This window comes from Oncorhynchus tshawytscha, linkage group LG25 (assembly GCF_018296145.1).
Source record: "Oncorhynchus tshawytscha isolate Ot180627B linkage group LG25, Otsh_v2.0, whole genome shotgun sequence".
In the NCBI taxonomy this organism is placed as follows: Eukaryota; Metazoa; Chordata; class Actinopteri; order Salmoniformes; family Salmonidae; genus Oncorhynchus; species Oncorhynchus tshawytscha.
The window spans coordinates 13,047,003-13,071,996 of record NC_056453.1 but is presented as its reverse complement, the minus strand read 5'-3'; the positions used below and the strand labels follow the sequence as shown (position 1 = coordinate 13,071,996).

The window sequence follows — 24,994 nt, the reverse complement described above, 5'->3', positions numbered from 1 at the left end:
TGTTGTGCGTGTCTCTTGTGTGTGTGATCTAATGTGGGGAGCACTTGTACTTTCACTCTCCCAAAACAGTACACAGTCGCTCAACCAGCGTAGCCTAGTGGTTAGAGTGTTGGACTAATAACCGGAAGGTTGCAAGTTCAAACCCCCGAGCTGACAAGGTACAAATCTGTTGTTCTGCCCCTGAACAGGCAGTTAACCCACTGTTCCTAGGCTGTCATTGAAAATATGAATTTGTTCTTAACTGACTTGCCTAGTTAAATAAAGGTAAAAAAAACCTTCTAGTTAACTTGAAACAGCGTAAACAGGTCATCTGTTTGGAAGTATTTTATTTTACCAAGCAAGTCATTTACGAACAAATTTTTATTTACAATGATGGCCCAAGTAGCCTATACTAGCTAGCAAGCTAGCCATCTTCTTTCACCAATTAGCTTCAGCCGGCCGATGTGCGACCGTGGCAAAGTTGGTTTGACTTTGGATACTCTGTGGGGCTAGTTAGGGACCATCACTAAATTAAACAATGTGTTGCACACCTTTTAGTTGTCTCATTAAATGCTTTAAATATGTGTACATGAATTTCTAAAATGTATAGTTGGTTTGAGGTTTTTAATTCATAGAAATACGGAGGTATTGAAAAATATTGTCCCATCTACAGTGCAGTCGGAAAGTATTCAGACCCCCTTCAGACCCCTTGACTTTCTACACATTTTGTTACAGCCTCATTCTAAAATGTATTCAATAAAAAAATCCTCAGCAATCTGCACACAATATCCCATGATGACAAAGCCAAAACAGGTTTTTAGAAGATCAAATATTACATTTACATAAGTATTCAGACCCTTTGCTATTAGACTCGAAATTGAGCTCAGGTGCACCATTGATCATCCTTGAGATGTTTCTACAACTTGATTGGAATACACCTGGGGTGGATTCAAATTATTGGACATGATTTGGAAAGGCACACACCTGTCTATATAAGGTCCCACAGTTGACAGCGCATGTCAGAGCAAAAACCAAGCCATGAGGTCGAAGGAATTGTCCGTAGAGCTCCGAGACAGAATGGTATCGAGGAACAGATCTGGGGAAGGGCACTACAGAGGTTAGTGCAAACGGCCCAGTACGTCACTGGGGCCAAGCTTCCTGCCATCCAGGACCTCTATACCAGGCGGTGTCAGAGGAATGCCCTAAAAATGGTCAAAGACTCCAGCCACCCTTGTCATAGACTGTTAGCTCTGCTACCGCACGGCAAGCGGTACCGGAGCACCAAGTTTAGGACCAAGAGGCTTCTAAACAGCTTCTACACCCAAGCCATAAGACTGATGAACACCTAATCAAATGGCTACCCAGACTATTTGCATTGCCCCCCGCACTTACCCCCTGCATATAGTCTCGCCATTGTTATTTTACTGCTGCTCTTTAATTACTTGTTACTTTTTTATTATTCTTGTCCATCTTCTTTTTAAACTGCATTGTTGGTTAGGGGCTCGTAAGTAAGCATTTCACTGTAAGGTGAAATTTGATTCGATTTGAAAACATTTCTGCCGCATTGAAGGTCCCCAAGAACACAGTGAACTCCATTATTCTTAAATGGAGTAAGTTTGGAACCATCAACACTCTTCATAGAGTGCCAAGCATCCCATCTGGAGGAAATCTGGCACCATCCCATGGTGGTGGCAGCATCATGCTGCAGAGGTGTTTTTCAGCGGCAGGGACTAGGAGACTAGTCAGGATCGAGGCAAATATCTACGGAGAAAAGTACAGAGAGATCCTTGATGAAAACCTGCTTCAGAGCGCAGGATCTCAGACTGGGGGCGAAGGTTCACCTTCAACCAGGACAACGACCCTAAGCACACAGCCAAGACAACGCAGGAGTGGCGTCGGGACAAGTCTCTGAATATCCTTGAGTGGCCCAGCCAGAGCCCGGACTTGACCCTGATCGAACATCTCTGGAGAGACCTGAAAATAGCTGTACAGCAACGCTCTCCATCCAACCTGACAGAGCTTGAGAGGATCTGCAGAGAAGAATGGGAGAAACTCCCCAAATACAAGTGTGCCAGGTTATAGCAGCGTACACAAGAAGACTCAAGGGTGTAATTACTGCCATTAGGGGTTTCAACAAAGTACTAAGTAAAGGTTTTTGAATACTTATGTAATACTTATGTAAATTTAAATTTTTTATAACTGAGAAAACATTTCTAAAAACCTGTTTCTGCTTTGTCATTAGGGGGTATTGTGTGTAGATTGATGAGGGGAAAAAAACAATTGAATACATTTTTGAATAAGGCTGTAACCTAACAAAATGTGGAAAATTTGAGGCGTCTGAATACTTTGCAAAGGTAATTTACTGATGGTCCCTAATTGGCCCCATAGGGATATCGAATGTCAAACCAAATTGACCATGGACATTACGATCGTGTCTCGTGCAGCTGCGCTCCGAATTGATAATTACTTGGGTGCTGCCAGTCACGGGCATGTGGGCAGGTTTGAAATAAACACAACCCAAGAAAAACTGCTAATGTATATTATGTGACATATATTTTTTTCCGGTCCGCTTTAAATGACACTCAGCTTATAAAGGCTTCATAAAGCCTTCATAATGCCTTCATAAGCACTACATAAACGTGTTACAAATAATCTAACCACATGTCATGCTCTATAAAGGGTTCATAAATGTGGAATACCTGTTACATAACCACCAATTTCAAATGTGACATAACCCATTATGTACAATATGACATAAGCACCGCTTAATAAAGGCTTTATAAGTCATATTAAGTTGAGGCTTCACAAAGCATTTATAACCTTGTCATGCATCTTGGTAGAGCATTGCAACACCAGAATAGTGGGTTAGATTACCAGGACCACCCATATGTAAAAATGTATGCATGCATGACTAAGTCGCTTTCGATAAATGGACCTGATTGGACCTGATCTCAATTTTCCCGAACATGTTGTTCTGCAGGATGACACACACTCTAAAGTGCAGTCATGCACAGCAAACAACGTTGGTAGGGCGCTTTAAAATTAGTATGTATTTTTTGCCTAATTCAGTTTTGTTCCCATATTCCGTTTTCTTGGTTTTGTTTTTCCAGGTTTTTGGATTTCCCTCATTTTGTTCTCGTTTTACCCCATTTTTTTAATAGAAAAACCTATTTGGATTTTCTGTGTTCACGATAATGCTTATACCACGTCTGGGGATTTATTTTTTGTGTCATTACCTTTATTTCAGTGTGAATGCAAATCAAATGCCCACGTGTGGTGCCACGCGACAGCGAAAAAACAAGCAAGTTAAACTTTATTTATTGTAATTTAAATTGTTCTGTAGTAGTTATATAAGTGTTGAGTTAGATTACATAGCTACCTCAATCGTTATTTTAAATCATTTTTGTGACTTCACAGCAATTGCTAGCTAGCTAACAGATCTGCTAACTTTATTTGTTGTTACTTTTAAGGTTGGAGCCAACATGCAGTACCTCCAGCAAGCAGATGAGGCAATAACCATTTGTCAGCCAGCTCAGGGGACAAGCGACACGATTCACAGACCTGTGTAATGTTCAATGTAACTTATTGAAAGGTCATGTATTTGTATTGTTTTAAAACATGTATACATGAAAGAAAATGCATGGTTCAAACTTGATTTTAATGTTGATATATTTGAGCTGTTGGTGATACTTCCTTTAGAGCTAATACATTTGTGTTTACATCATTAAGCCTTTATCTATGTCTTATGAATGACCAAAGGTGTTTTGACTTTATAGTAAGTACAGGATCATTTGATATAAGGCATTTATGAATGTGTTACGAATGACTAAAAGGTGTCTGACTTTATGGTAAGTACAGGGTCATTTGATATAAGGCATTTATGAATGTGTTATGAATGACCAAAGGTGTTTTGACTTTATAGTAAGTACAGGGTCATTTGATATAAGGCATTTATGAATGTGTTACGAATGACTAAAAGGTGTCTGACTTTATGGTAAGTACAGGGTCATTTGATATAAGGCATTTATGAATGTGTTACGAATGACCAAAGGTGTCTGACTTTATGGTAAGTACAGGGTCATTTGATATAAGGCATTTATGAATGTGTTACGAATGACTAAAAGGTGTCTGACTTTATGGTAAGTACAGGGTCATTTGATATAAGGCATTTATGAATGTGTTACGAATGACTAAAAGGTGTCTGACTTTATAGTAAGTACAGGGTCATTTGATATAAGGCATTTATGAATGTGTTATGAATGACCAAAGGTGTCTGACTTTATAGTAAGTACAGGGTCATTTGATATAAGGCATTTATGAATGTGTTACGAATGACCAAAGGTGTCTGACTTTATGGTAAGTACAGGGTCATTTGATATAAGGCATTTATGAATGTGTTACAAATGACTAAAAGGTGTCTGACTTTATGGTAAGTACAGGGTCACGCGATATAGTCTTTATGGATGTGTTATGACCGAAGGTGTCTAATTTCAAAGTATTACAGGACACAATATAAAGTGTCAATAAATATGTTATACATGTTCTGCTGATTTATGAAGGTTCTCACGATACGCAGGTTACTACTGTAGGGTGTGAGAGGTATCTAGATGGATTGATGGAACTGCAAAGCTTGTGTTTGCATGTGTGTGTCAGAGCCGAGATGATATCGGAGTAGTCCAACAGCCCCTGAGACTACCGCACCAGGTAGTCCTCTTCAGTTCCCATGCTGGAGACCAGGGCTTGATTACAACCTATTACAATGATGCCAACATTTTGTGACTGATCTTTCAGCGGGAGAGATGGTGAATGTGTTAGGCCTGATGGCCCAGCAACCCTCGGTATGGCTTGGTATATTGTTGTCAAAGACCTGACTAGGTTCAGCCCCCCACGGTATGGCTTGTTATATTGTTGTCAAAGACCTGACTAGGTCCAGCAACCCACGGTATGGCTTGGTATATTGTTGTCAAAGACCTAACTAGGTCCAGCCCCCCACGGTATGGCTTGTAATATTGTTGTCAAAGACCTGACTAGGTCCAGCCCCCCACGGTATGGCTTGTTATATTGTTGTCAAAGACCTGACTGGGCCCAGCAACCCATGATATGGCTTGTTATATTGTTGTCAAAGACCTGACTAGGTCCAGCCCCCACGGTATGGCTTGTTATATTGTTGTCAAAGACCTGACTAGGTCCAGCCCCCCGGTATGGCTTGTTATATTGTTGGCTTGTTATATTGTTGTCAAAGACCTGACTAGGTCCAGCCCCCCACGGTATGGCTTGTTATATTGTTGGGTCAAAGACCTGACTGGGTCCAGCAACCCACGGTATGGCTTGTTATATTGTTGTGTCAAAGACCTGACTAGGTCCAGCCCCCGACGGTATGGCTTGTTATATTGTTGTCAAAGACCTGACTGGGTCCAGCACCCCACGGTATGGCTTGTATAATACATGTTCCTGACTCATATCAATGCCACATAGGCTGTTTTCAAAAGAATACGTTTCTTATTACATTCAGTTGCTCTTTAAGACTGACCAAAATCTGGTCATAGCGGTAACACAAATGGTCATGGCATGGATTTTGCCAGAGGAGGCACACATACATACACATATACATCACCCATGTGTTCTTAAAATTCCACGAGCAGCAAAACAGTCAACAGACTGTTTCCCTTTTGTCTTTACATTGAGCATCATTTTTTTGTCCAACTTCTGTGAAAAGTTTAGACTCATTATGTGTGATGCCCACTGCATGAAAATGATCAGTGACTGTAGGACATTTCCCCTTTCTCTTTATACTGGATATTTTTCCAGCTCCTGTGAAAAGTTTGGATGTGTGTCAAATCCTCCATAGTCTACATTGTCTTAGACCTAATGTTATATGCCCACAGGGAGACATTATGGTGCCTGTAACTGTATTTAGACATAGGCTATTTAATTAAAACAAGTTGATGTTCCGTTTTATTATAATTTAATTATTCAAATGTCTTTTTTTTTTTAGGTCTTATCAATAGAGACTTTAATCTTGCTTATTGACAACCTTTTGGCATGTCCATGGCTCAGACATAATGCGGTTTACAATAGGCCTATATCAGTGCGAATGAAACGTTTAACAATATATTTCTATTTCGAACAATGTGGACTGCAAACATGTTCAACATGATAGGGGATAGGTCGACATTTTGTTATTTTGTTTCTGTAGGCTATTTAACAAACTAGGCTATAACGGACTAACGTTCGAAGTGGATGACAACGCATAAATAACAACCAAATGGAGCCATGGAGCACGTTCGGATTGACCAGTGAAGGGTCAAAGCCTTGACACACCTAGCCTTGTTTATTCATCAAAACTAGCCCTTTCGCGCCACAGCCAGCTACTGTGCCCATACTTCTGGTTGTGAAAATAGCAAAAATATTTCGGACAAACCGCAAACCGATAGAGCTGCCACCAGCTAAGATTTACCATTGTGCTAGCTTTTGTCAAAATATAGAAGGTGCCTGACGTGTGCTTTGATGTTGTATCCAAGCAACTTCTACCTCTTATAGTTAACTAACACTAATACATCTACTGTCCTGCTAAAAGGCTAATTTTGCTGAGGTTGAGACAAAAAGCCTTTGTTTTGTAGTATAAAGACTAAATGTGACGTAAAGTTAATTAAAATTTGTACACAGTACAAATGTGAAGATCTATGATATGTCATTCTACTTCTCAGCATTATGGGCAGGCAAAGTATTGTTCTTTCTTGGTAATTTATTACGGGAAGTATATGAGATTAACCAATATAATTGTGACAATGTCACAAAACAGCACTTGCAGTTTATTCAGACAGATAGTCAAAGATTATGTTGAATTTGCCTGTCTAATTTGTTTGAAATACTGTGGAACTACAGGCACAGTTTAAGGGAGACTGTGAAATGACAGTGAAATGACAACGGGAAATATAGATTTTTTGTTGTTGTTGCCAAATATGAAACCGTTTTCTGTTTTTGTTGAAATACACAGTAGCTAAGCAATTACTACTTAAAACAGTTGCCAGCCTGTACTTAGGCATCCTCTCTTTATTGGCACGCACCTGTTTTGTCTTCGTCAACCTACCTTGCGGATGCCTTCTGAGGGACTGGACACTGAGTAGTCATGGCCATTGTTCTTGCTGATGGTCCTCCACAGCTCTGCGTATGTGCTGTCCTGCTCCAGCGGGTTGGTGCCCTTGTTCTTGAAGTATTCATAGACGGCTGAGTCTCTCACAGTGCCGTAGGACACATCCATCTGCCTGGACAGGTCCTGGAATGTTCTGTAGAGACAGAGGGAAGAACACAGAGAAATGCATCAAGTCAAGTGTATAACGAGAACAGACACTGTATGTACAGTAAAGTACACTGTAAAATATACTTTGGGGCCTCACGAGTGTCGCAGCTGTCTAAGACACTGGATTACAGCACTTGAGGCGTCACTACAGACTCGAGTTCGATCCAGGGCTGTGACACAGCCACCTGCGAGCGGGAGACCCATGAGGTGGCGCACAATTGGCCCAGCATTGTCCTGGTTAGGGGAGGGTTTGGGCAGCCGGGAAATCATTGCCCCATCGCGCTCTAGCGACTCCTTTGGTGGGCCGGGCGCATGCACGCTGACACGATCGGCAGATGTACGTTGTTTCCTCCAACACATTTGTGCGGCTGGCTTCCAGGTTAAGCGAGCAGTGTGTCAAGAAGCAGCACGGCTTGGCAGGGCCGTGTTTCAGAGGACATTTGCCTCTCCCGAGTCCATACGGCAGTTGCAGCGATGGGAAAAGACTGTGACTACCAATTGCATATCATGAAATTGGGAGTACCTCCAAGTACTTTGTACATGGGTGTTCAACTTATAAAGATGAGTCACTCTAATCAAAATGTTACTAATATAATAGCACTACATGACCAAAAGTATGTGGACACCTGCTCGTTGAACATCTCATTCCAGAACCATGGGCATTAATATGGAGTTGGTCCCCCCCTTTGCTGCTATAACAGCCTCCACTCTTCTGGGAAGGCTTTCCACTAGATGTTGGAACATTGCTGCAGGGACTTGCTTCCATTCAGCTAAAGAACATTAGTGAGGTTAGCACTTAGGCCTGGCAATTAGGCTTGGCTCGCTGTCGACGTTACCATTCATTCCAAAGGTGTTCAATGGGGTTGAGGTCAGGGTTCGTGCAAGCCAGTCAAGTTCTTCCACACCAATCTCGACAAACAATTTCTGTATAGACTTCGCTTTGTGCACAGCGGCATTGTCATGCTAAAAAACAAAAGGGCCTTCCCCCAAACTGTTGCCACAAAGGTAGAAGCACAGAATCACCTAGAATGTCATTGTATGCTGTAATGTAAATATTTCCCTTACATTTAAATGTACACACAATATTTAGATCTAATACATAGTACAGTGAAAATGACAATACAATGTATATAAAATGGCTGTGTCTCTTCACATTCCCCTTTGTGAAGTAAGGCGTTCTTTTATCTGTTTTTTTTAAACCTGGTTTTATTGCCAGCTTGAATTGCCTGGGGTAGCAGATAGTTCAATGTAGTCATGGCTCTATTTAATACTGTGTGTTTCCCAGCCTCTGTTCTGGACCTGGGGACTGTGAAGAGACATTTGGTTGCATGTCTTGTGTTGTACCGATAATTGTCCAAACTGTGTGCCAACTGCTTGAACAGACAGTTCGGTACCTTCAACACATCAATACCTTGCACAAAGACCAATAGTGATGCAGTCAATCTCTCCTCAACTTAGAGCCGGGAAAAACTGACATGCATGTTACTGACACTTTCCTTCTGTGTATTGTACATCTAACTGTGATATATGCTACTTTGTTCTGGACCAACTGTAATTTACCTATGTCCTTCTTCACCGGACATGACCACACAGATAGGCAGTAGTCCAGGTGTGAGAACTAGGGCCTGTAGGTCCTGTCTGGTCGACTGAGATGTCAAGAAGGCAGAGCAACCATTGAGTCTATATGTTTTGACCATGAACACTTGCTATCTAGGGTTACACCCAGCAGTTTAGTCTCCTCAACTGGCTCAATAGTCACATTATTCAATAATAGATCTAAACAAGGTTTAGTGTTGAGTGAGTGCTTTGTCCCAAAGATTAGGTTTTAGTTTTAGATATTTAGCACCAGCTTATTGCTAGTTACCCATTCTTAAACTGACTGGAGCTCTATGTGAAGTGTCTCAGTTATTTATTTTACTGTTGCAGCCAACCTGTATACTGTTGAGTTGTCAGCGTACACACAAGTTATTTATAAAAACAGAAAACAATAATGTCCATAGCCGGCTGCCCTGCGGTACACCACACTCAACTGAATTTGAATGAGTGTCCAGGTAACTCTCAATCCATAATGAGGCAGAGGATGCAAATCCATAACACCTACATTTTTTCAGCTTAAGGTTATGATCAATGACATCAAAAGCTGCACTGAAGTCTAACAAAACAGCACCCACAATCATCTTACTATAAATGTCTTTCAGCCAATCATCAGTCATTTGTGTCAGTGCTGAGCATGTTGAGTGCCCTTCCCTACAAGCGTGCTGTTGTTCATTTGTTTTCTGTAAGATAACTTTGTATTTCATAAAACACAAATTTTTCAAAATGTTTACCAAGCGCTTGTAACAGGCTGATTGGTCAGCTGTTTGAACCATTAAAAGGTGCTCTGCTATTCCACGTTGAACGTCACTGAGCTCTTCTACTGCCAAAGTTTGTCTATGGAGATTTCATGGCTGTGTGCTGGATTTTATACACCTGTCAGCAACGGATGTTAATTTTGGACGGCAGGTAGCCTAGTGGTAAGAGCGTTGGACTAGTAACTGAAAGGTTGCAAGATCAAATCCCCAAACTGACAAGGAAAAATCTGTTGTTCTACCCCTGAACAAGGCAGTTAACCCACTCTTCCTAGGCCATCATTGAAAATAAGAATTTATTCTTAACTGATATGCCTAGTTAAATAAAGGTAAAACAAATTGGCTGAAATAGCCAAATCCACTCATTTGAAGGAGTATCCATATATTGGTAGTCACATATATATAGTATTTCAAAGCAACACATTGTTGCATAGCAGCACTCTGTTTAGACACTCGCTGGTCTGTGTCATAACAACAGTACAGGGGAAATGAAGGTCAACATTTCTTATGGACATCACAAGACAGGAAATAATGATGCTGATGAGTTGTTTGTAAGCTTATTAGTCTGTAAACACCAGATGAGGCACAGGAAATCATTTAAGAGGAGTGGCGAAGGGACATTGTTTTAACGTTAAAGGTGGGAAAGCCTGACTTTTAATCAAAACTGACTCTTAAACAGATGAATCACTTTTGTCCTGGATCAGATCAGGGTATCACAAAAAGGCCAATAACATTTTCACACACCTAATTTATCTCAAAGAGATGTGAGATAGGCAGCTATCATTTCATAAACAATGAGCAACACAAACCTCTAACCTTACAGAACAGTCGAGTCTTACTCTATCCTGTAGAGAAATCTACCCACAACTTTCTAATAGTTAGTTGCCTTTCTATATGGTGGCAGGCAACGCCCACACCTACTTTATCGTCAGTTTTATAAAAGAGTGCCAACAATTCTAACTGAACTTTATTGTCTAGAAGGAGTTTTCACTGTGATGCAGTGAAAGATTTCTGATTCAAGTGTGTAATTAAATGAAATTAAGCTCTTCATTATGAGCGACACATTGCTATTTGGTTACCAATGTGTGGAAGAGTAATTAAAATATGCTGTGCATACGATACACTCTGTGCATACGATTCACCCTTCACTTTTTCCACATTTTGTTACGTTACAGGCTTATTCAAAAATGATTAAAAACAGGATTATAGAAATTTTTGCAAATATATTAAAATTCAGACCCTTTGCTACGGGATTTGAAATTGAGCTCAGGTGCATCCTGTTTCCATTGATCATCCTTGAAATGTTTCTACAACTTCCTTGGAGTCCACCTGTGGTAAATTCAATTGATTGGACATGATCTGGAAAGGAACACACCTGTCCATATAAGGTCCCACAGTTGGCAGTACATGTCAGAGCAAAAACCAAGCCATGAGGTCGAAGGAATTGTCCATAGTGCGCTGAGACAGGATTGTGTCGAGGCACAGATCTGGGGAAGGGAGCATTGAAGGTCCCTCTGCAGCATTGAAGGTCCCCAAGAACACAGTGGCCTCCATCATTCTTGAATGGAAGAAGTTTGGAACCACCAAGACTTCCTAGAGGTGGCCGCCTGGCCAAACTGAGCAATTGGGGGAGAAGGGCCTTGGTCAGGGAGGTGACCAAGAACCTGATGGTCACTGACAGAGCTCCAGAGTTCCTCTGTGGAGGTGGGAGAACCTTCCACATGGACAACCATCTCTGCAGCACTCCACCAAGGCCTTTATGTTAGAGTGGCCAGACGGAAGCCACTTCTCAGTAAAAGGCACATGACAGCCCGCTTGGAGTTTGCCAAAAGGTACCTAAAGGACTCTCAGACCATGAGAAACAAGATTCTTTGGTCTGATGAAGCCAAGATTGAACACTTTAGCCTAAATGCCAAGCATCATGTCTGGAGGAAACCTGGCACCATCCCTACGGTGAAACATGGTGGTGGCAGCATCATACTTTAGGGATGTTTTTCAGCGGCAGGGACTGGAAGACTAGTCAGGGTAGAGGGAAAGATGAACGGCGCAAAGTACAGAGAGATACTTGATGAAAACCTGCTCCGGAGCATCTCTGAATGTCCTTGAGTGGCCTAGCCAGAGCCTGAACTTGAATCTGATCGAACATCTCGGGAGAGACCTGAAAACAACTATGCAACAACGCTCCCCATCCAACCTGACAGAGCTTGAGAGGATCTGCAGAGAAGAATGGGAGAAACTCCCCAAATACAGGTGTGCCAAGTAGAGGTCGACCGACTATGATTTTTCAACGGCGATACCGCTACCGATTATTGGGGGGCAAAAAAAAAAGCCGATACCGATTAATTGGCCGATTTTTGAATTGATTTGTAATAATGACAATTACAACAATACTGAATGAACACTTATTTTAACTTAATATAATACATCAATAAAATAAATTTAGCCTCAAATAAATAATGAAACATGTTCAATTTGGTTTAAATAATGCAAAAACAAAGTTTTGGAGAAGAAAGTTAAAGTGCAATATGTGCCATGTAAGAAAACTAATGTTTAAGTTCCTTGCTCAGAACATAAGGACATATGGAAGCTGGTGGTTCCTTTTAGCATTCAATATTCCCAGGTAAGAAGTTTTAGGTTGTAGGAATTATAGGACTATTTCTCTCTATACCATTTATATTTCATATACCATTGACTATTGGATTTTCTCATAGGCACTATAGTATTGCCAGTGTAACAGTATAGCTTCCGTACCTCTCCTTGCTCCTACCTGGGCTCGAACCAGGAACACAATGACAACAGCCACCCTCGAAGCATCGTTACCCATGCAGAGCAAGGGTACCAACTACTCCAAGTCTCAGAGCGAGTGACGTTTGAAACGCTATTAGCGCTCACCCCGCTAACTAGCTAGCCATTTCACATCACATCATTACACCAGCCTAATCTCGGGAGTTGATAGGCTAGAAGTCAAAAACAGCAGATCTGCTGGCAAAACGCACGAAAGTGCTGTTTGAATGAATGCTTATGAGCCTGCTGGTGCCTACCATCACTCAGTCAGACTGCTCTATCAAATCATAGACTTAATTATAACATAATAACACACAGAAATACGAGCCTTAGGTAATTAATATGGTCGAATCCGGAAACTATCATCTCGAAAACAAGACGTTTATTCTTTCAGTGAAATACGGAACCGTTCCGTATTTTATCTAACTGGTGCCATCCATCAGTCTAAATATTCCTGTTACATTGCACAACCGTCAATGTTATGTCATAATTACATAAAATTCTGGCAAATTAGTTCGCAATGAGCCAGGCGGCCCAAACTGTTGCATATACCCTGACTCTGCGTGCAATGAACGCAAGAGAAGTGTCACAATTTCACCTGGTTAATATTGCCTGTTAACCTGGATTTAGTTTAGCTAAATATGCAGGTTTAAAAATATATACTTCTGTGTATTGATTTTAAGAAATGCATTGGTGTTTATGGTTAGGTACACGTTGGAGCAACGACAATCCTTTTTCGCGAATGCGCACTGCATCGATTATATGCAACGCAGGACACTCTAGATAAACTAGTAATATCATCAACCATGTGTAGTTATAACTAGTGATTATGATTGAGTTTAATGCTAGCTAGCAACTTACCTTGGCTTCCTACTGCATTCGCGTAACAGGCGGGCTCCTCGTGAGGCAGGTGGTTAGAGCGTTGGACTAGTTAACCGTAAGGTTGCAAGATTGAATCCCTGAGCTGACAAGGTAAAAATCTGTCGTTCTGCCCGTGAACAAGGCAGACAACCCACCGTTCCTAGGCCGTCATTGAAAATAAGGATGTGTTCTTAACTGACTTGCCTAGTTAAATAAAGATTAAATAAAGGTGTAAAAAAAAGATTTTTAAAAAATCGTCAAAATCGGCGTCCAAAATCACCGATTTCCGATTGTTATGAAAACTTGAAATCGGCCCTAATTAACGGCCATTCCGATTAATCGGTCGACCTCTAGTGCCAAGCTTGTAGCGTCATACCCAAGAAGACTCGATGCTGTAATATCTGCCAAAGGTGCTTCAATAAATAACTGGAGCTCTATGTGAAGTGTCTCAGTTATTTATTTTACTGTTGCAGCCAACCTGTATACTGTTGAGTTGTCAGCGTACACACAAGTTATTTATAAAAACAGAAAACAATAATGTCCATAGCCGGCTGCCCTGCGGTACACCACACTCAACTGAATTTGAATGAGTGTCCAGGTAACTCTCAATCCATAATGAGGCAGAGGATGCAAATCCATAACACCTACATTTTTTCAGCTTAAGGTTATGATCAATGACATCAAAAGCTGCACTGAAGTCTAACAAAACAGCACCCACAATCATCTTACTATAAATGTCTTTCAGCCAATCATCAGTCATTTGTGTCAGTGCTGAGCATGTTGAGTGCCCTTCCCTACAAGCGTGCTGTTGTTCATTTGTTTTCTGTAAGATAACTTTGTATTTCATAAAACACAAATTTTTCAAAATGTTTACCAAGCGCTTGTAACAGGCTGATTGGTCAGCTGTTTGAACCATTAAAAGGTGCTCTGCTATTCCACGTTGAACGTCACTGAGCTCTTCTACTGCCAAAGTTTGTCTATGGAGATTTCATGGCTGTGTGCTGGATTTTATACACCTGTCAGCAACGGATGTTAATTTTGGACGGCAGGTAGCCTAGTGGTAAGAGCGTTGGACTAGTAACTGAAAGGTTGCAAGATCAAATCCCCAAACTGACAAGGAAAAATCTGTTGTTCTACCCCTGAACAAGGCAGTTAACCCACTCTTCCTAGGCCATCATTGAAAATAAGAATTTATTCTTAACTGATATGCCTAGTTAAATAAAGGTAAAACAAATTGGCTGAAATAGCCAAATCCACTCATTTGAAGGAGTATCCATATATTGGTAGTCACATATATATAGTATTTCAAAGCAACACATTGTTGCATAGCAGCACTCTGTTTAGACACTCGCTGGTCTGTGTCATAACAACAGTACAGGGAAATGAAGGTCAACATTTCTTATGGACATCACAAGACAGGAAATAATGATGCTGATGAGTTGTTTGTAAGCTCATTAGTCTGTAAACACCAGATGAGGCACAGGAAATCATTTAAGAGGAGTGGCGAAGGGACATTGTTTTAACGTTAAAGGTGGGAAAGCCTGACTTTTAATCAAAACTGACTCTTAAACAGATTAATCACTTTTGTCCTGGATCAGATCAGGGTATCACAAAAAGGCCAATAACATTTTCACACACCTAATTTATCTCAAAGAGATGTGAGATAGGCAGCTATCATTTCATAAACAATGAGCAACACAAACCTCTAACCTTACAGAACAGTCAAGTCTTACTCTATCCTGTAGAGAAATCTACCCACAACTTTCTAATAGTTAGTTGCCTTTCTATATGGTGGCAGGCAACGCCCACACCTACTTTATCATCAGTTTTATAAAAGAGTGCCAACAATTCTAACTGAACTTTATTGTCTAGAAGGAGTTTTCACTGTGATGCAGTGAAAGATTTCTGATTCAAGTGTGTAATTAAATGAAATTAAGCTCTTCATTATGAGCGACACATTGCTATTTGGTTACCAATGTGTGGAAGAGTAATTAAAATATGCTGTGCATACGATACACTCTGTGCATATGATTCACCCTTCACTTTTTCCACATTTTGTTACGTTACAGGCTTATTCAAAAATGATTAAAAACAGGATTATAGAAATTTTTGCAAATATATTAAAATTCAGACCCTTTGCTACGGGATTTGAAATTGAGCTCAGGTGCATCCTGTTTCCATTGATCATCCTTGAAATGTTTCTACAACTTCCTTGGAGTCCACCTGTGGTAAATTCAATTGATTGGACATGATCTGGAAAGGAACACACCTGTCCATATAAGGTCCCACAGTTGGCAGTACATGTCAGAGCAAAAACCAAGCCATGAGGTCGAAGGAATTGTCCATAGTGCGCTGAGACAGGATTGTGTCGAGGCACAGATCTGGGGAAGGGAGCATTGAAGGTCCCTCTGCAGCATTGAAGGTCCCCAAGAACACAGTGGCCTCCATCATTCTTGAATGGAAGAAGTTTGGAACCACCAAGACTTCCTAGAGGTGGCCGCCTGGCCAAACTGAGCAATTGGGGGAGAAGGGCCTTGGTCAGGAGGTGACCAAGAACCTGATGGTCACTGACAGAGCTCCAGAGTTCCTCTGTGGAGGTGGGAGAACCTTCCACATGGACAACCATCTCTGCAGCACTCCACCAAGGCCTTTATGTTAGAGTGGCCAGACGGAAGCCACTTCTCAGTAAAAGGCACATGACAGCCCGCTTGGAGTTTGCCAAAAGGTACCTAAAGGACTCTCAGACCATGAGAAACAAGATTCTTTGGTCTGATGAAGCCAAGATTGAACACTTTAGCCTAAATGCCAAGCATCATGTCTGGAGGAAACCTGGCACCATCCCTACGGTGAAACATGGTGGTGGCAGCATCATACTTTAGGGATGTTTTTCAGCGGCAGGGACTGGAAGACTAGTCAGGGTAGAGGGAAAGATGAACGGCGCAAAGTACAGAGAGATACTTGATGAAAACCTGCTCCGGAGCATCTCTGAATGTCCTTGAGTGGCCTAGCCAGAGCCTGAACTTGAATCTGATCGAACATCTCGGGAGAGACCTGAAAACAACTATGCAACAATGCTCCCCATCCAACCTGACAGAGCTTGAGAGGATCTGCAGAGAAGAATGGGAGAAACTCCCCAAATACAGGTGTGCCATGTAGAGGTCGACCGACTATGATTTTTCAACGCCGATACCGCTACCGGTTATTGGGGGGCAAAAAAAAAAGCCGATACCGATTAATTGGCCGATTTTTGAATTGATTTGTAATAATGACAATTACAACAATACTGAATGAACACTTATTTTAACTTAATATAATACATCAATAAAATAAATTTAGCCTCAAATAAATAATGAAACATGTTCAATTTGGTTTAAATAATGCAAAAACAAAGTTTTGGAGAAGAAAGTTAAAGTGCAATATGTGCCATGTAAGAAAACTAATGTTTAAGTTCCTTGCTCAGAACATAAGGACATATGGAAGCTGGTGGTTCCTTTTAGCATTCAATATTCCCAGGTAAGAAGTTTTAGGTTGTAGGAATTATAGGACTATTTCTCTCTATACCATTTATATTTCATATACCATTGACTATTGGATGTTCTCATAGGCACTATAGTATTGCCAGTGTAACAGTATAGCTTCCGTACCTCTCCTTGCTCCTACCTGGGCTCGAACCAGGAACACAATGACAACAGCCACCCTCGAAGCATCGTTACCCATGCAGAGCAAGGGTACCAACTACTCCAAGTCTCAGAGCGAGTGACGTTTGAAACGCTATTAGCGCTCACCCCGCTAACTAGCTAGCCATTTCACATCACATCATTACACCAGCCTAATCTCGGGAGTTGATAGGCTAGAAGTCAAAAACAGCAGATCTGCTGGCAAAACGCACGAAAGTGCTGTTTGAATGAATGCTTATGAGCCTGCTGGTGCCTACCATCGCTCAGTCAGACTGCTCTATCAAATCATAGACTTAATTATAACATAATAACACACAGAAATACGAGCCTTAGGTAATTAATATGGTCGAATCCGGAAACTATCATCTCGAAAACAAGACGTTTATTCTTTCAGTGAAATACGGAACCGTTCCGTATTTTATCTAACTGGTGCCATCCATCAGTCTAAATATTCCTGTTACATTGCACAACCGTCAATGTTATGTCATAATTACATAAAATTCTGGCAAATTAGTTCGCAATGAGCCAGGCGGCCCAAACTGTTGCATATACCCTGACTCTGCGTGCAATGAACGCAAGAGAAGTGTCACAATTTCACCTGGTTAATATTGCCTGTTAACCTGGATTTAGTTTAGCTAAATATGCAGGTTTAAAAATATATACTTCTGTGTATTGATTTTAAGAAATGCATTGGTGTTTATGGTTAGGTACACGTTGGAGCAACGACAATCCTTTTTCGCGAATGCGCACTGCATCGATTGCATCGATTATATGCAACTCTAGATAAACTAGTAATATCATCAACCATGTGTAGTTATAACTAGTGATTATGATTGAGTTTAATGCTAGCTAGCAACTTACCTTGGCTTCTTACTGCATTCGCGTAACAGGCGGGCTCCTCGTGAGGCAGGTGGTTAGAGCGTTGGACTAGTTAACCGTAAGGTTGCAAGATTGAATCCCTGAGCTGACAAGGTAAAAATCTGTCGTTCTGCCCGTGAACAAGGCAGACAACCCACCGTTCCTAGGCCGTCATTGAAAATAAGGATGTGTTCTTAACTGACTTGCCTAGTTAAATAAAGATTAAATAAAGGTGTAAAAAAAAGATTTTTAAAAAATCGTCAAAATCGGCGTCCAAAATCACCGATTTCCGATTGTTATGAAAACTTGAAATCGGCCCTAATTAACGGCCATTCCGATTAATCGGTCGACCTCTAGTGCCAAGCTTGTAGCGTCATACCCAAGAAGACTCGATGCTGTAATATCTGCCAAAGGTGCTTCAATAAATAACTTGAGTAAAGGGTTTGAATACTTATGTAAATGTACTATTTAAGTTTTTTATTTTTAATACATTTGCAAAAATGTAAAAAAAAACTGTTTTTTTTAATTATGGGGTATTGTGTGAAGATTAATGAGGGGGAAAAAACGATTTTATCTGTTTCAAAATAAGGCTGTCACGTAACAAAAAGTGAAGGGGTCTGAATACATTTCGAAGGCACTGTATCAGCATTGCTCCTAGGCTACCTCCGGGACAGTCACCAAATCACACAGCAGTCTATCTATGCCAAGTTACCAGTAAGCATTGGATTGAGCCAGCAGCATACCACCCTGCATCCCACTGCTGGCATGCTTCTGAAGCTAAGCAGGGTCAGTACTTAGATGGGAGACCAGATGCTGCTGGAAGTGGTGTTGGAGTGCCAGTAGGAGGCACTTTTCCCTCTAGTCTAAAAACAAATATCCCAATGCCCCAAGGGCAGTGATAGGGACATTTCCCTGTGTAGGGTGCTGTCTTTTGGATGGGATGTTAAACGTGTGTCCTGACTCTCTGTGGTAACTAAAGATCCCATGGCACTTATTGTAAAGGGGTTAACCCTGGTGTCCTGGCTAAATTCCTAATCTGGCCCTCATACCATCACAGTCACCTAATCATTCCCAATTTACAATTGGCTCATTCATCTCCCAGGTAACTATTCGTCAGGTTCTTGCTGTAAATTAGAATGTGTTCTCAGCCAACTTACCTGGTTAAATAACATAAACTGCACACAATCATTAGTTTACAGTTTAGCAAACTGCTGTCTGTCTGAAAAACGCATATCTCAAACTGAAATGGTATTAAAGGGCATGCCTGCCTGTAACGGTTTTCTAGTGGTGATGAAGGAGAGTCGGACCAAACTGCAGCGTGTCGATTGCGATCCATATTTATTAAACAAAATGTAAACACGACTAAACACTAAACACTACAAAACAATAAACGTAAATGAAAACCGAAAACAGCCTATCTAGTGCAAACTAACAGAGAGTACAAGTAAGACACTAAGGACAATCACCCACGACAAACTCAAAGAATATGGCTGCCTAAATATGGTTCCCAATCAGAGACAACGATAAGCACCTGCCCCTGATTGAGAACCACTCCAGACAGCCATAGACCTTGCTAGACAACCCACTAAGCTACAATCCCAATACCACCACCAAAACCCCAAGACAAACACACCACAATTACAAAAACCCCATGCCACACCCTGGCCTGACCAAATACATAAAGATAAACACAAAATACTTTGACCAGGGCGTGACAGAACCCCCCTAAGGTGCGGACTCCCGAACGCACCTCAAAACAATAGGGAGGGTCCGGGTGGGCGTCTGTCCATGGTGGCGGCTCCGGCGCGGGGACGTGGACCCCACTCCTTTAATGTCTTAGTCCCCTCTCCCTTCGTCCCTGGATAGTCCACCCTCGCTGCCGACCATGGCCTAGTAGTCCTCACCCAGAACCCCACTGGACTGAGGAGCAGATCGGGACTGAAGGACAGCTCGGGACCGAGGCAGCTCGGGACTGAGGGGAAGCTCGGGAGTGAGAGAAAGCTCAGGAGTGAGAGAAAGCTCAGGAGTGAGAGGAAGCTCAGGAGTGAGAGGAAGCTCAGGAGTGAGAGGAAGCTCAGGAGTGAGAGGAAGCTCAGGAGTGAGAGGAAGCTCAGGCAGGTAGATAGATCTACCAGCTCCTGGCTGGCTGGTGGTTTCAGCAGATCCTGGCTGACTGGCAGATCCTGGCTGACTGGCAGATCTGGAAGATCCTGGTTGACTGGCAGATCTGGACGAGTCTGGTTGACTGGAAGAGTCTGGTTGACTGGCAGATCTGGAAGAGTCTGGTTGACTGGCAGATCTGGACGAGTCTGGATGACTGGAAGAGTCTGGTTGACTGGCAGATCTGGAAGAGTCTGGTTGACTGGCAGATCTGGAAGAGTCTGGTTGACTGGCAGATCTGGAAGAGTCTGGTTGACTGGCAGATCTGAAAGAGTCTGGTTGACTGGCAGATCTGGAAGAGTCTGGTTGACTGGCAGATCTGGAAGAGTCTGGTTGACTGGCAGATCTGGAAGAGTCTGGTTGACTGGCAGATCTGGAAGAGTCTGGCTGACTGGCAGATCTGGCGGCGCTGGGCAGACTGGCGGCGCTGGGCAGACTGGCGGCGCTGGGCAGACTGGCGGCGCTGGGCAGACTGGCGGCGCTGGGCAGACTGGCGACGCTGGGCAGACTGGCGATGCTGGGCAGACTGGCGATGCTGGGCAGACTGGCGACGCTGGGCAGACTGGCGATGCTGGGCAGACTGGCGATGCTGGGCAGACTGGCGACGCTGGGCAGACTGGGAGCACTGGCTGCGCTGGGCAGACTGGCGGCACTGGCGGCGCTGGGCAGACTGGCGGCACTGGCGGCACTGGGCAGACTGGCGGCACTGGCGGCGCTGGGCAGACTGGCAGCTCCTTGCAGACTGACAGCTCCTTGCAGACTGACATCTCCTTGCAGACTGACAGCTCCTTGCAGACTGACAGCTCCTTGCAGACTGACAGCACTGGCTGCTTCATGTAGACTGACAGCTCTGGCTGCTCCTTGCAGACTGGCAGCTCCATGCAGACTGGCAGCTCTGGCTGCTCCATGCAGACTGACAGCTCTGGCTGCTTCATGCAGACTGACAGCTCTGGCTGCTCCATGCAGACTGACAGCTCCATGCAGACTGGCAGCTCTGGCTGCTCCATGCAGACTGGCAGCTCTGGCTGCTCCATGCAGACTGACAGCTCTGACTGTTCCATGCAGACTGACAGCTCTGGCTGCTTCATGCAGACTGGCAGCTCTGGCTGCTCCATGTAGACTGGCTGCTTCATGCAGACTGGCAGCTCGGGCTGCTTCATGTAGACTGACAGCTCTGACTGCTCCATGCGGACTGACAGCTCTGGCTGCTCCATGTAGACTGGCTGCTTCATGCAGACTGGCAGCTCGGGCTGCTTCATGTAGACTGACAGCTCTGGCTGCTCCATGCAGACTGACAGCTCTGACTGCTCCATGCAGACTGACAGCTCTGGCTGCTCCATGCAGACTGACAGCTCTGGCTGCTCCATGCAGACTGACAGCTCTGGCTGCTCCTTGCAGACTGGCAGCTCTGGCTGCGCTGAACAAGCGGGAGACTCCGGCAGCGTAGGAGAGGAGAAAGGTTCTGGCTGCGCTAAACAGGCGGGAGGCTCCGGCAGCGCTGTAGAGGAGGAAGGCTCTGGCTGCGCTAAACAGGCGGGAGACTCCGGCAGCGCTGGAGATGAGGAAGGCTCTAACAGCGCTAGATAGGCGGGAGACTCCGGCAGCGCAGGAGAGGAGAAAGGCTCTGGCTGCGCTAAACAGGCGGGAGGCTCCGGCAGCGCTGTAGAGGAGGAAGGCTCTGGCTGCGCTGAACAGGCGAGGCACACTGAAGGCCTGGTGCGTGGTGCTGGAACTGGTGGTACTGGATCGAGGACACGCACAGGAAGCCTGGTGCGGGGAGCTGCTACCGGAGGGCTGGGGTGTGAAGGTGGTACTGGATAGACCGGACCGTGCAGGCGCACTGGAGCTCTTGAGCACCGAGCCTGCCCAACCTTACCTGGCTCGATGCCCACTCTAGCCCGGCCGATACGAGGAGCTGGAATATACCGAACCGGGCTGTGCACCCGCACTGGAGACACCGTGCGCTCCACAGCATAACACGGTGCCTGCCCGGTCTCTCCAGCCCCCGGTAAGCACAGGGAGTTTGCGCAGGTCTCCTACCTGGCATAGCCAGACTCCTGTGAGCCCCCCAAGAAATTTTGGGGCTGACTCTCGGGCTTCCATCCGCTCTGCCGTGCTAGCTCCTCATAATGCCGCCTCTCTGCTTTTGCTGCCTCCAGCTCGGCTTTGGGGCGACAATAATCTCCAGGCTCATTCCAGGGTCCTTTACCGTCCAATTCCTCCTCCCATGTCCATATCTCCAGGTGGTGCAACCTCTCCCACTGTAGCTGCTGCTGCTCCTGCTGCTGCTGCCTCTGTTGCCTCTTCTCCTGTTGCTCCTTTGGCGGCTACACTCCCCTGGTTTAGCCCAGGGTCCTCTCCCGTCGAGGATTTCCTCCCATGTCCAGAAATCCTTATTTAGCATCTCCTTTTCGGCTTCTCCTGCCTGTTGACACGCCGCTTGGTCCGTTGGTGGTGGGTGATTCTGTAACGGTTTTCTAGTGGTGATGAAGGAGAGTCGGACCAAACTGCAGCGTGTCGATTGCGATCCATATTTATTAAACAAAATGTAAACACGACTAAACACTAAACACTACAAAACAATAAACGTAAATGAAAACCGAAAACAGCCTATCTAGTGCAAACTAACAGAGAGTACAAGTAAGACACTAAGGACAATCACCCACGACAAACTCAAAGAATATGGCTGCCTAAATATGGTTCCCAATCAGAGACAACGATAAGCACCTGCCCCTGATTGAGAACCACTCCAGACAGCCATAGACCTTGCTAGACAACCCACTAAGCTACAATCCCAATACCACCACCAAAACCCCAAGACAAACACACCACAATTACAAAAACCCCATGCCACACCCTGGCCTGACCAAATACATAAAGATAAACACAAAATACTTTGACCAGGGCGTGACACTGCCACAATCTTCACCTGTCGCTATACTCTGGTTTAGAAGAAGAATTCATGTCCATTTGTAATACAACGGTTGTGTATTTCACAGCTAATAAATATTTGTTTAAAGGCACATGGATAGTTTGCATTTTGGAATGAGCCCTGAGCATATAGTCACTAATGACAGATTTAATTGAGGTATATCATAACTTGGGCTGTCCCGACTAAATATATTCTTAGTCGACAGAAAGACATCTGGGTTTTTTTAGCAATCGATTGATTGGTCAATATTTTACAATGTATATTTTTATATATGTGTTTTAATAAAATAAATGATATACTTGTTTGATGCTGTTTGGTGAAATAAGACACAAATGACTCAAGAGAGTGCCAGAGATCAAGATAACCAGAAGAGAATAACCTTAACATCACCCGACCATCCTCCTCCCGCTCCTGCTGGCTTTCGCTGATTCTGCAATTACACTCCTGAAGGACTTGGCAATCTTTCTCATGTGGAAAGCCAATTTATCTCAACATTTCTACCAGTCTCAATGCCAGTTATGGTTTTCACATGCACATTTTCGTGAAACAGTTTAATTTAATTTATAACGTCTTTGTATCTCAAAATCATTGTCATCTGGTTAATTAAAACTAAATCTAAATGAAAATAACACAAACTTAAAAGTTACTTATATTGCCAATGCCGACCATGTAAAAATAGCCAACATAAAGCCAACAAATAAAAACATTGCAGCCTGCAGGTAAAAAAATATCCTGATAAAAATAAATATCTTATAAATCACATTGCTACACATGGCCAGTCTGCAATGAACTTGAAACATTGTATCAGCTATTAACTTGGGTCCAGCCTGAAGCTCCCAAGTGTATAAAATATTCTGGGCCCTCAGAGTTTCCGGTGCCAGTGAGCATGGGACAGACACAGCTGCAGGCCATTTTGCGCAAGGGATAAGAGCTCATCAGGTAGACCTATTTTATGACATTTCCACTGGATCAGAGCATGACATTTTTCCCTTTCACGCTGAGTGGTTATCGAAAGGGAGGGAGCTCAAAAGGTTTTTCACATACATTGAGGAGCTATTGTCATTCTCAATGGATGTAAAAACTTACTTTGTTTGTGTTTGCTTGCTGTTTGAGGTGAAGAAAACATTGTTGTGGAGAAGCTCCACAACTCATTAGTGGTAGTGCATTCATCCAATCAGAAATATTATCAGATCGCCAAATGTGCACATTTATATGCCTACATTTGCGCTCAGGTCAGGTAGCCTATAGGACTACTTCTATGCATAATCAGGTGCATGTCCTTACTCAACATTGACAGTAGCACTCCAAACAAAAGACAATGACTAAATTGACTAAATTCTTAAATGGAACGAAATAAACCAAAACTTGTTTCTCACAAGTGTAGCATAGGTTGTGAACTCTGCAACCAACGTGTCCACTCTGACAATGGGAACGGTAAAATACTGTTTAATAATATACAGTTGAATTTATAAAGACAATCATGGTTGAAAACCGCGCACAAGACACGATTTCGACCAAACAATCAACCAGTTGACTAATTGGGGTCAGTCCTAATTATAACTGATGGAAAGGTCAGTTTACAGTCTCATACACTGGTACCTAGTATGTTAATACTTTCGTATCAACTAACATTTCAAGGGGTCAAGTGATAACCGTTAGTTGTGTTGCATTAAGCAACATGCAGACCCATCTCTTTTTTGGGGTGAGCGGATTCACAATAGGTTGAAATGAAACATGTCTATTGGACTTTCCTAATTAAAGCTGATTCGAGCTCATAGAATACGCCAGGTAGTTTGGTGTGTGTGTGGCCAAATAGCTTTATTTTCATGTTACTAAACAAATGCTAATGCCTGGAGTTTGCTAAATGGAAGTGGCACTTCGGTTGGAACCGGAGCGAGCTGTGGTCAGATGACATGAAAATAGAGCTCTTTGGCCATGCACACCAGTGGTGGGTTTGGCGTAAAAAGAAGGATGTGATGAGCAGAAAAGAACCCCGCATCATGAACTTTACCCAGTACAAGGACATTTTAGCTCAAAACCTGGTTGCCTCTGCCAGGAGGATGAAACTTGGCTGCAAGTGGATCTTCCAGCAAGA

The 24,994-nt window shown here is 43.2% G+C and overlaps 1 protein-coding gene across 3 annotated transcripts in view; it reads right to left on the bottom strand.

Annotated features, from left to right (window-relative positions):
- Positions 1-24,994, bottom strand: part of LOC112224244 (glutamate receptor ionotropic, delta-1) — a 417,302-nt gene that overhangs the window by 13,380 nt on the left and 378,928 nt on the right. For all 3 annotated transcript variants that reach the window (XM_024387684.1, XM_024387685.1, XM_024387686.1), the window contains one exon: positions 7,070-7,265. In XM_024387684.1, coding sequence (XP_024243452.1) covers positions 7,070-7,265 — 196 coding nt within the window. The remainder of the gene's footprint in view (positions 1-7,069; positions 7,266-24,994) is intronic.